We start from the raw sequence: 12024 nt of genomic DNA, 5'->3' as shown, positions 1-12024 counted from the left end.
TGTCGCCTCACAGCGAGAAGGTCTGGGTTCGAGCCCCGTGGCCGGCGAGGGCCTTTCTGTGTGGAGTTTGCATGTTCTCCCCGTGTCCGTGTGGGTTTCCTCCAAAGACATGCAGGTTAGGTTAACTGGTGACTCTAAATTGACCGTAGATGTGAGTGTGAATGGTTGTCTGTGTCTATGTGTCAGCCCTGTGATGACCTGGCGACTTGTCCAGGGTGTACCCCGCCTCTCGCCCGTAGCCAGCTGGGATAGGCTCCAGCTTGCCTGTGACCCTGTAGAACAGGATAAAGCGGCTAGAGATAATGAGATGAGAGGAGATGAAAAAGGCATCAGGTTATACTAATGCATAAATCAGTCTCAGATCAAAATTCATTAATAAATTTTATTAAAAGTATTGGCATTACAGACACACAACTGATGACTGAGCAAAGTGACCCAGACATACCATGACAGTCATATTTACTGCTGGAAATCTCTGCTTTAGGTCATGATGACCTTAGTGCTAACATTTAATAAAACACTGTCCTGGGCATTTTGGTCACTATTTTCACAGTGTGTAATTAATGATGCTGTGGGTCAAATTACTCCTAAGAACTTTGTTAAATAAATAGACCTGGAACGAGTGAAAAATCACATTCAACGTCTTAGTTGGAGACAGGAGGGGGACGAAAAAGAAAAAGGGGTGGAAAAAATTGATATCCCCCCCCCCCAAAAAAAAATCAGTGCCAGAGAGAGAGAGAGAGAGAGACACCCCACCCACACAGAATGACTAGTGAAAACAGAGTTGCTGTTCAAAATTAAGTATAATCATCTGCAAACATTCACTCTCAAGCCACCACATTCTCACAAAAGGTAGAAATCTCCCACTGCTGTGAACCAGTAACTAACTCCAACTTATTTACAACTGCATTATCGTTAAGACTTCAGGCTTTTTTTTTTTTAATTAAAAAAAAATAATTCCACGGAATGAAATTGATCTGTTGAGCAATGTAGTCTGATTTTTCATGAGGTGAAAGTTAAAGATCTGTGAAAGATTTCAACCCCTAAACCTGCTTCCAAACCTCATCTTCCCCCAAAAAACAAAACCAAACCCCTTTGATAAAAAAAACACCCCAAAACATTGAACTCTAAATCTGAAATTTGCTACTCTGCTTTCTGTTCCACATTAAACGCAAAAAGAGTCACATTCCATTTGGCATCATTTTGACTCGATGCCCTGCAGCTGTATCCCTGGTGCCAGAACGCATGCGCCGAGGAAGCACTTCCTGGTTTATAGTTCATCTTTAGGCTGAACATCGTCATCCTCTCCCTCTTCTTCAGGCTCCTCTGATGTCTCATCCTCATCCCCTGCCTCATCATCATCATCATCTCCATCATCATCATCATCTGCTACTGTGTCCTGGTCCTTGTTCTTTTCTTCATCCTCTTTACGTTTCTTTTCATCTTGCTCATCTTTCATTTTCTTCTCTGGGCCCTGCAGTAAGGAAGAGATCAATATTTAGAGGAAATAAGCTTTACATTTTTAAAGCTTTACCTAGAACAAAACTTCAGTACAAACAGAATCAAACTACCTTAGTAACGCCCCAGGTTTCTTTTCCAAATTCCTCAGCTTCCTTCACATCATCTGTGATCAGGAAGTTGTCAAAAATGGTCCCAGACTTTACCTGGTATTAACAAGGGTTTGCACGTTCATGTTAGATTACTAGAACAGCCTGCTATCTTGTTTTTCCAATCATAAACCCATTTTACAGCTCCCAGATATGGGATACTAAATAACTCCAATCATCTTAAGAGAAGAGAACAGCACCTGCCACAGATCCAGCCCGATAACTCCGATGTTGTCAAACTTGTAGATCTCAGAGTCAGGGCTGTACTCAGGGTTGTCGATCTCAGGGTGCACCCAGACTCCTTTGTAATTGGGGTTATCAATCTGCTTTGGTTTCCACTCTCCCTGCAGAGATGAAACGAATCATAAGTACAGCAAAAGGGTTTGCCATCAATGCAAAACATGCTTAAATTAAAAAAAAAAAAAAAAATTTATATATATATATATAAAAACCTGCTTTAAACTCAGACTTAAAGGAACAGTCCACCGTACTTCCATAATGAAATATGCTCTTATCTGAATTGAGACAAGCTGCTCCGTACCCGTCCGAGCTTTGCGCGACCTCCCAGTCAGTCAGACGCAGTCAGACGCGCTGTCACTCCTGTTAGCAATGTAGCTAGGCTCAGTATGGCCAATGGTATTTTTTGGGGCTGTAGTTAGATGCGACCAAACTCTTCCACGTTTTTCCTGTTTACATAGGTTTATATGACCAGTGATATGAAACAAGTTCAGTTACACAAATTGAAACGTGGCGATTTTCTATGCTATGGAAAGTCCGCACTATAATGACAGGTGTACTAACACCTTCTGCGCGCTTCGGCAGCGCATTGATATCTGAGCTCCGTATCAATGCGCTGCCGAAGCGCGCAGAAGGTGTTAGTACGCCTGTCATTATAGTGCGGACTTTCCATAGCATAGAAAATCGCTCCGTTTCAATTTGTGTAACTGAACTTGTTTCATATCACTGGTCATATAAACCTATGTAAACAGGAAAAACGTGGAAGAGTTTGGTCGCATCTAACTACAGCCCCAAAAAATACCATTGGCCATGCTGAGCCTAGCTACATTGCTAACAGGAGTGACAGCGCGTCTGACTGCGTCTGACTGACTGGGAGGTCGCGCAAATCTCGGACGGGTACGGAGCAGCTTGTCTCAATTCAGATAAGAGCATATTTCATTATGGAAGTACGGTGGACTGTTCCTTTAAGCACACTAACAAAGGGTCCTGTAGTGACCACTGCAGTTGTCACTTGTGGGTGTGCAAACAGTAATAGATATAGTTTCTAAAAAGCAAAGGGGAGTCCCATATACGTTTTCGTACATTGGGGGAGTGCCTGTTAGAGAGCGCACTTGTCCTGGGCCATCGGCATAGTGAGGTAGGGTGGCCAGTTCCTTTCCTCGCCGCCTTTAACTTCCCCAATGTTTCCACCAGGTCCCCATTCACTGCTGGGTGGACAGGGAGCGAGCCCCAGATCCCCGTCGAGCCGAGGCTCGAACCAGGGACCGTTCACTTAGCGGTCAAGCGCTCTAACCACTTGGCCACCTGCGCTCCATAGTTTCTAAAGCTAAGCAGTTAAACACAAATTAAATAATACCCTCTGTAAAAATGGGCCGTTTATGTTACACGCTAGGCTTTGTAGTAGCTTTTTTTTTTTTTTGCAAGCTAGTAAAGCAAGCTAACTGCACTAGAGGTATCAGCGTTCTCCATTTCTTCCTTTGAAGCTTTATTTTGTTCATAATGTCTCTACAGATGTTTAATGAGGGATTACGACACCATGCTTATACACTTTCCTGAAGAAAAAAAAAAAAAGATTGGTGGTACCTCTAGTGCAGTTAGCTTACTTCAGGGGAAGCCATGGCCTAATGGTTAGAGAAGCAGCTTTGGACAAAAACATTGCTGGTTCGATTCCCTGAACCAGCAGGAATGGCTAAAGTGCCCTTGAGCAAATCACCCAACCCCCAGCTGTTCTGAATAAGAGCATTTGCTAAATACTCGTCGTCATGTAATACCAATCACAAGACTGATCTGAGGAATTGTCTGGATTAATGATTTTACTGCATTGCACCCAATTTGAAAGGAAATATGAAAATGTCAGTTCAAAATGTCCCCGAAAGTCCCACTCCCTGCAGAACAAAAAGTCAAAGGGGTGGAGTCAGACCTGATCCAGCTCCTCCTACCTGGAGCCAGAGTGTTTTTCACTGTGTGTAGTACAGTGTGGTGTGGGTTAAGCTTATAGACCCTTCCCACGTGACGTCACGACAAACGCGGCCGCCATTTTGGACATGAACTACCAGTAGTCTACCACAGCCAACAACAAGGAACAACGGCGAAGCATCGAAAGGAATATAGCCATCAAAGAAAGCTTTTACTTTCAGCAAGACTTCCATCATGCCATTATATTGTTGTGCACCTGGATGTAGTAACCATCAACACACAAGGCAAGATTTATCATTTTATCGGATCCCGACAGATGCTGACCGACGGAGAAGATGGATGGTCTCTAAAATATTGGCAAAATGATGTTTATTGACATAGCAATCGTGTGTAACGGGAAGCATTTGCATATCCGAAGTGTTGTGTTTACATCAAAGGTAAAATAAACCGATATGACAACGACTGCTGCTGCCAGGTTGGGGACACAAACTAGTAGAAAGGAAGTGTGCCAACAGACTTCCTTTGTGGTCGATTCTGCTTTAAGGTAAGATGCATTTAATTATTTGTCCGCTGTGGGTTTGGAATCGGTAGCCTGACCGATTCGTTCATGTTTGTGGTGCCATTTGTTTGTTGACGCGTGTTGAAATGGAAGATTGGTTGTTGACATGATTTCCAGTGATGCTTTGGTGCTGCTGTGGATCAGATGTGTTGAGTAGCCTGACTGTTTGTTTTTTTTTTCTTGCGTGTGGTATCATTGTTGACGCGAGGTTGTTTTTTGAACATGCCAATGCGGACACGATTTCCCCTGATGAGTTATGACTTCAGACGCGATGCGTGTGTGGAGTCTGCGTGATATGTGCGTAAGATAGGCTTCTCATGTGTTTGGAGATCCGCGCTCTGAGACAAGCGCAAGCACCCCCCACCCCCCCAAGGGAAAAAAAGGGACCCCCCAAAAATATCGGCATAGTTCGAACACTGGGTTGGAGAAAGTAATGGCAAATAGTGAGTGCACAAACCATAGAAGGTAAACTGTACACAGCGCCAGGGCAGTGTGATGGTATGTCTACTTTTAGATTGTGTTAGCTTATCAATGAACACACCCGTCACTCGACGAGTTTCACGTCTTTACGACGGATACTTAAACGTGCGTTAGGTATTATTGTTGCAGTCTAAGCAGTCATTGTAGCAGCTAGATGAGCGAGAACCGAAAGGGTCTGTGCCATAAACCGTTATTTCTTCACGTCCAAAATGGCGGTTGCGTTTACGAAGGTCACGTGAGTGAAAAGGGTCTATAGGAGGAGATGGAACAGGTCTGGCTCCACCCCCAGCTCTTTTGTATCTGCAGCAAGGACTCAAAACTGCAGCTCTGTGATTCACACGAACATAGAAAACAAAGTGTTCAGCAATCACATGCTCACTTGCTCGTGTGAACGGAGGGCAATTCGAGGTGTAGTAACAAAGTCAAATGAAAAAGGGGTCAATAAAACTCCAAGCAACACAAGAGGAGTCTGTACCTTGTACTCTGGGTTGGGGATCACGGGAGGCTCCCATTCACCATCCATGTCCTCGTCCCAGTCTTCAGGCTTCTTAGCATCAGGATCTGGAATATTCTCAGGTTTGTCCCAGTCCTAAGAAAGCAACCATTACACATGGTGCCATCAATAAACACATGTAGAACATTCTGGATCATAACATGGATCAGTGGAGTGTCCATGAAGATTGTGCTAATGATCAGAAAGCACTTAAAAAAAAAAAGTGAAGAGACCTCAATTACTTCAGTTTTATTTCACTCTTCTATATATTTAAACCAGATAATGCCTGGCCATCTTTACATACTGTATGTAAATTGATATACAGATTATTTGATGACATGATTGTCCCTAAAAGCATCACGTACATGAACATCCACCAATTTAATTGAATGAAGTGCGAGATGATACCTCAGGCTTGGTGTCAGTCTCATCATCAATTTTGGCACGATCATCCCAGTCCTCTGGCTTCTTGGCTTCAGGGTCCTTAATCTTCTTAGGAGGCAGGAAGTCCCAGTCCTCCTCCAGGGAGCCAGACTCCACCTTCTCGTTGTCGATCTTCACCTCGTAGGTCTGGTCTGGGTTCAGGATCAGCGTGTAGAGGTGGGTCAGCTCGTCATCCTGGCACAAAGAAATTACAGGAGGAGTGTTTACAACAGTGGACCCATATACCAACAAGTGGCACGCTAAATACACAATCACTTACTTTACACTTGACATCTTTCTTGATGAGGTGGTTCTTGCCTTTGTAGTTAAAGATAACGTGGACCTTTTTTGTGCTGTAACCACAGATATCCGGACCTGTTGAGAATTATAAATAATTAAAAAAAAAAAAAAAAGAACCTTAGTTCTCCGATTCACCAATCATTGAAAAAAAGAAAAACACACACACACAAGACCCACCAAACATGACAAAGTACTGCGACTCTCCGTGCAGATCAGCCTGATCGAGGTCAGCAGGGAAGACTTTGACATAACCGCCCCCGCAATCAATCTTCTGCTCGTGTTTCACGGTGAACTGGATCACAAGGCTTTTGCCCTCGTTGCTGAAGGGCTCAAACCGTGCAGAGGTAGCATAAAAGCGGGCATCCTGGCTGGTTTGCAAACCTTAAGGAATAAAAAAAAATAAATCAAAACTGAATAAGCATGCATGTGGTGAATACAACAGGATACGACCGGAGTCTTCACATTAAGATCTTAGAGCAGCTACAGGCTGCAGCACTCAAGTGTGAATCTTTACAAATGTAATTGTGCAGCGGCATTGGATTTACCTTTGTCCTTCTCTGCATCACCATAGAAGTTTCCAGCAGTGAGTTTAAACTGTCCATAGTCAGATTTGTGCTCGGAGTTCACCCACCGACTCTTCCATGCATCTACATCAGGATAAAAAAAAAAAGTCAACAATAGAGATCTGGCAGTCACGTGACCGGAAAGTACACAGCCGCCATCTTGTCGGTAAAAAACACCGCTGAATACTGCTGCACTCGTGTACAAAATGGATAAATTTCAACCGCCGGACTACACGGCTCATTTTTCTAATGAACAGATAACTAGATACATGTCTAAAATAAACGGCCTACAGATTAGTGACCCTTATCGATTACCGGACGTAGTTTTCACGACCGTGTCAGTGGATATTGAACTGCCAGAAGTGGAATACCCAGACGTGTATAATTACCTCATTAACTTTCCCTCGCTGTTCAGTGGTGAAGCACTGCGTGCTTATAAATCTCTGGACAGTTATCTTTACAGAAATTCAGGATTTGTCAGCCGCCCTCAGATGTGGCATCTTGTAAACAAGAAAATAACAATCCTCACTGGACGGGTAAGTCACTTAAGTATTACTAGTACTGATACTAGATATATCAGTAGTATCTAGTATAGCACTGACCAGCCGATTATAGAATAGAATAAGGTAATTCCAGCTGTAATTCCAAATCGTCTGTCTTGTTTATCATGGATCTGGCGTTGGAGAGGTAGAGGCTTGGCAGTGGAGATTTGAGTGGCTGTTTTCTGAGCTTAGTCAGTCAACAGGCCAGCTCTGCAGCCTTGCTTTTGCTTCCTCTCCCCGCGCCGCCTCCTTCGCCTGCCAGACCCGATAACAATCCACGGAGACCCCGCTGGTCTCGCTATCTCGTCCGGAATGTTGTGCATGCGATGGAAATCGCTACAAACTGTCATTTTCTGCTGGAAACCAATGTCCAGTAAGTCTATACGGTTGTAGTGGATATTGAAGTCCGGTACAGATAAAAATACACACAAAAAAACATAAGAAATGTGCACAGGTAGGGAGAGCTTGTAGCCGCTGTAGTAGAATTGTATATAGTAGGGTTTTCCAGAAGAAAAGGTAGAAGCAGAAGTAGAAGCAGAAGTAGAAGGCGGAAATATGGCGTTTGACCGACAAGATGGCGTCTGTCACAATCTGGATCGGCTGTGACGTCACATGCAAGATCTCTATAGGTGAAAGCTGTGAGGAAACTTTAAAATGGTTCCTGAACAAAAAGGTTTTGCGTAACACTTAATTGAGAATTTGTTTAATTTACATATCATGTTCAAATGTGGCTTAAACACCGCTCAGATTGCAAACCCACCCACAGATGCACAGCTGTACTTAACATTTCTTTGTCTGGGTTACAAGCGCACTCTGCAGATAAGGTTTGTATTATTTATTTGCATGAGTGTTAGTTATGCAGGTGGCACAGTGGTTAGAACTATCACCTCCCAGCAAGAAGCTTCTAGTTTCGAACCTTGCAGCCAACTGTGGCCTTTTTGTGAGGAGTTTGCATGTTCTCATGCTTGAGCAGGTTTCCTCGAGTGCTCTGGTTGTCTCCCACAGGCCAAAGACACACAGATTAGGTCAAATGGCTACTCTAAATTGCCCATGGGCATGAACAGCTCTCTGTCTCAGTGTTAATCCTACTATAGATTGGCAGCCTATCCAGGTTGTACCCTGCCTCAAACCCAAAGTCAGCTGGGATTGGAAAGGTTCAGCTTACCGGTGACTTTTGATAGATAAGTGCTATGGATAATCAATGAATGAAGTTAGTTGTGTAATAAACGTCAAACCTACAGCTTTCAAATGCACCCTTGTGACTAATGACACCACATTCTGACCAATCACCCTGGTTATGCATACAATTAAGAGGGGGCATTTTAACCCTAGGTATCCAAAAAGGGGATTAAATGTTATTGTAGCAAATAAATAGTATATCCACAACCACTATACATCACATGAAGACACTGAGGAATGAATGGAACCCAAATCAAGCAAAAAAAAAAAAAAAAAATTCGTTGTTGCATTGGCCGGGAATCGAACCCGGGCCTCCCGCGTGGCAGGCGAGAATTCTACCACTGAACCACCAATGCTCAGCTGAAAGACACGCTAAGAAAATCCAATAGAAAAAGAATTTTTATTGAAACTAACAATAGAAAAAGACAAAATTTCCTGAATCACTTCGAGTAAAACTGTGTACAGTAAAATAACTTTTAGAAAAAAGGGCAGCAGAACACACTTCCCGCTTGGCAAAACGCCACAAAAAAGCATTATTAAAGCGTTTTACTTTCGATTCGGATCTTGAAGTGTTACTAGTTTGTTGCTTTCACTTCTTTAAAAGAGCTAAAAAAAAATGTGTAATGTTTTGAGAGAAAACCAGCATGACATACATACAAAAATAAAGCAAAACATTACAAGCCTCTTTTTCAAGCCTTAATTTGATATCAAGAACTATTTCTCAGAAGAAGTGTGCTTGTAAACCACTTATGCATTTTTTTTAAAAGATTTGAACTGACCAAACTGCTAAAAAAAATTTACAAAAAAAAAAAGTTATAGACTTTTTGGTGTTTCTTTCTGCCATTATAACCTCTGGCTAGTTAAAACTTGAGTTCCTGTTGTTTGTTAGCATCCTGCTAATATCGAATAACCTTCCCACTGGACTCAACTTACCGGCGTCGAGGAACTGCTCTTTAAAGTAAACAGTTGCGTTGACTGAAAACGCCAACAACGCCACTGAAAACAGTATAAAGCTTTTCATTTTTAATTATTTGTGTTTGTTTCTCCTGAAACGGAACCGGTATGTCCTCCTTCCCTCCAACGACTTGTCCACCTCGACCAGGTCTCGTGAGGTTTATCGCTAGTTTCAGAGAAGCGTGGCTGAACAGATGTCTATCTCTGATTGGCTCCTCAGCTGACCAGCGACCCAATCACAATAGCCCACGAAGCGTGAAGGGCTCGCCTCCGCTGGGCGTGGCTCCGCCCTTCGCATCACATTTTTGTTCATGGATAAAAAGAGGAAGTGAATCAAAATAAATGAGTCAGATTTTGTGTGGATAGGAATCAAAGCTCGAGTTTGTTCCAATCAGCTGCTTCCGACACTGAAAAAAAAATAAAATTAAATTAAAAAAAAAAAAAAATATATATATATATATATATATATATATATACACAGGGAAAAGTAATTAAATACCATACAGCCATCTTTTTTGCATACACTACTCAGCAATATCTGTGGATAATTTGTATATCTCTTATTTATTTGTGTACTGAAAGTCCTGCTTAGGTTTTAAATTTGCATTTGCACATTTGTATATTTTGTTTTGTATACTTTCAATGTAATATTTATCCAGTATTTGTCAGTCGAGCAACCACAAGAATTTCAGTGTGCAGTTTTTCATGTGTCAACTGTCGAAACAAATAGACTCTGGTTTAGGCTTGTTCAGAAATATAATAAATGCCTGTTAAACTAGATTGCAGATAAGATTCAGAGTCATTTCCTGCCTATCTAAAAAAAAAGTAACTTTTTTCTATTAAAAAATAGGAAACGTCTATTTGAATTACTTGCAATCGAATGTGCATTGTGAAAGCACTTCTTGCAACAAGTATTGTATTCTTCAGCATTTTGCAGAAGTGGATATGTAATTTTTTGGGGGTAATGAATCTTAGCAAGATCTATTGACCCAAAACAGAAAAATTTGACGTTGCATTGGCCGGGAATCGAACCCGGGCCTCCCGCGTGGCAGGCGAGAATTCTACCACTGAACCACCAATGCGCAACTAGTAGACCATCTAGAAGATCTGGCTACAAATTGCAGACAAGTTCGGCTGCCTCATGTTTAGCCAAATTTTATTATGGAAAGGAAATTACTTCTTCTGACTTAAAATGCACATGCATCCCTTTCGTTTGGACTGCAATATAATTAATCATAAAAATACACTTCATTAAAAAAGTTTAGTAATTAAAATTTTTTTTTTTTTGTTTACAAAAATAGCGTGTCTAAGACTTTTACACACACATTCAACTTAGTAAAATAAAAATTTATTAGCTGTTTTATGCGCCTCTGAGTTGCTTTTGTTCTGAAAAGAAGTGAATCTCTTGATGAAAAGTCTTAAAATAACCAGCAAAAAGCGAAAAAAAAAAAGATTTTGCTTTGCATTGGCCGGGAATCGAACCCGGGCCTCCCGCGTGGCAGGCGAGAATTCTACCACTGAACCACCAATGCTGTGCTGGCTTGCATTTTCACAAGATCTGCCTGCAAACTTCAGACAAGTTCTGCTGTCTCACGTTTACAGTTTTTTTGATTGCTAAGACATTTCTTGACAGCTACTCTCCTTTTCTCTAAACTGTGAACACAAAACCTAATTTTCAAGCTACATTCACAAAACCTCAGACTCTTCTTGCAAAACCAAACTTCCACCTCAAAACAGTTCAATCTGTGCTCAAAACTGAACCATGTTGTCAAATCGTGCCCCGAGTCAATCAAAATTAAAAACACTACAGAGCAGTCACTAAACACTACATAGAAAAATAGAAAACAATGCTCAGGACATGAAGCTGGAGAAATACATGTTTATTGTTCACTGTAGGCTAAATGCATGATGCAAAACAAAAAAACAAACAAACTGCATTTAGCACTTGTACAAAGACAAAAAACACAAATCTTGTTTTTACAAGTGCTACATGTAAATGCACAAGCAGAAATCTTGTGCATTTGCCACTTGTGTACAGTAAGCCCATGTAAAAATAAAGTGCAAAAATATACAAATAAGTGCATTACTCAGCCACAGCATCATGTCTCCGTACTGGGTCAGGCCACAGGACTTCATCCACATCACAGGCCACATTTTGTCTGGCCAGGCGATGGGGGGGGAAAAAAAAACCTGGCATGCCGTATCCAGGCTTGGCATGCCTCCACACCTATGTCACCACAGGCAAGTTCCATGGCTTGCAGGAGATTTACCCTGGTGTAAGGTTGGCGTTCATATACCTTCCACCGCCATGAGAAGAATTCCTCAATGGGGTTTAGTAAAGGGGAGTACGGTGGAAGGCAAAGATTGATAAAACCTTGGTTCATATTGAACCACTCTCTAACCTGGAGGGCTCTGTGAAAACTCACATTGTCCCAAACAACATAGATGGGATGCTCATCCTGCTGCCCTAACAGAGCATCTCGCATGTGATTGAGGAGCTGGTGAGTGTTGTAGGGCCCCAGGTTGGCATGATGGACAACCCCATGATTGCTGATGGCAGCACATAATGTGATATTGCCACCACGCTGCCCAGGGACACCAACAATGGCCCGATGGTCAATCACATTACAGCTTCTCCTTTTGGTGAGATTAAACCCAGCTTCATTCATGTAGATGTATTCATGGGGTCTTTCCATTGCATCCAGTTGAAAAACCCTCTGTAGAAATAGATATAGTTTTGTAAGTGATACAGAAAAAGTGATTAGGCCAC

At 42.1% G+C, this 12024-nt stretch overlaps 1 protein-coding gene and 3 non-coding genes across 4 annotated transcripts; all 4 read right to left on the bottom strand.

The window, feature by feature from the left end:
- Nucleotides 1-368: 368 nt before the first annotated feature.
- Nucleotides 369-9434, bottom strand: calr3b (calreticulin 3b). Its single transcript, XM_060906312.1, has 9 exons — nucleotides 9234-9434; nucleotides 6562-6663; nucleotides 6194-6397; nucleotides 5997-6091; nucleotides 5702-5911; nucleotides 5276-5389; nucleotides 1808-1951; nucleotides 1572-1664; nucleotides 369-1474 (listed from the first exon to the last, which is right to left on the bottom strand). The coding sequence occupies exons 1-9, from the start codon at nucleotides 9319-9321 to the stop codon at nucleotides 1271-1273; spliced, it is 1254 nt and encodes a 417-aa protein (XP_060762295.1). The 5' UTR covers nucleotides 9322-9434; the 3' UTR covers nucleotides 369-1270.
- trnag-gcc (transfer RNA glycine (anticodon GCC)) lies at nucleotides 8586-8656 on the bottom strand. The gene has a single exon. It is a non-coding gene; the product is annotated as a tRNA-Gly (tRNA).
- An 831-nt stretch (nucleotides 9435-10265) lies between the features above and the next one.
- trnag-gcc (transfer RNA glycine (anticodon GCC)) lies at nucleotides 10266-10336 on the bottom strand. Its single transcript has one exon. It is a non-coding gene; the product is annotated as a tRNA-Gly (tRNA).
- A 379-nt stretch (nucleotides 10337-10715) lies between these two features.
- Nucleotides 10716-10786, bottom strand: trnag-gcc (transfer RNA glycine (anticodon GCC)). Its single transcript has one exon. It is a non-coding gene; the product is annotated as a tRNA-Gly (tRNA).
- Between the last annotated feature and the right edge of the window lie 1238 nt (nucleotides 10787-12024).

Source organism: Neoarius graeffei, chromosome 23 (genome assembly GCF_027579695.1).
Source record: "Neoarius graeffei isolate fNeoGra1 chromosome 23, fNeoGra1.pri, whole genome shotgun sequence".
NCBI classification, from domain to species: Eukaryota; Metazoa; Chordata; class Actinopteri; order Siluriformes; family Ariidae; genus Neoarius; species Neoarius graeffei.
Note: the sequence above shows the minus strand (reverse complement) of the source record. Positions and strands in the feature narration are given on the sequence as shown.

What these genes read in the sequence shown, in the direction of transcription:
- calr3b (XM_060906312.1), bottom strand. Translation starts at nt 9,321, where the DNA reads ATGAAAAGCTTTATACTGTTTTCAGTGGCGTTGTTGGCGTTTTCAGTC. An exon ending in TGATGCAGAGAAGGACAAAG is followed by an intron (nt 6,398 to 6,561) that starts GTAAATCCAATG and finishes TTATTCCTTAAG; the next exon opens with GTTTGCAAACCAGCCAGGAT. An exon ending in TCGGGCTGGATCTGTGGCAG is followed by an intron (nt 1,665 to 1,807) that starts GTGCTGTTCTCT and finishes TGTTAATACCAG; the next exon opens with GTAAAGTCTGGGACCATTTT.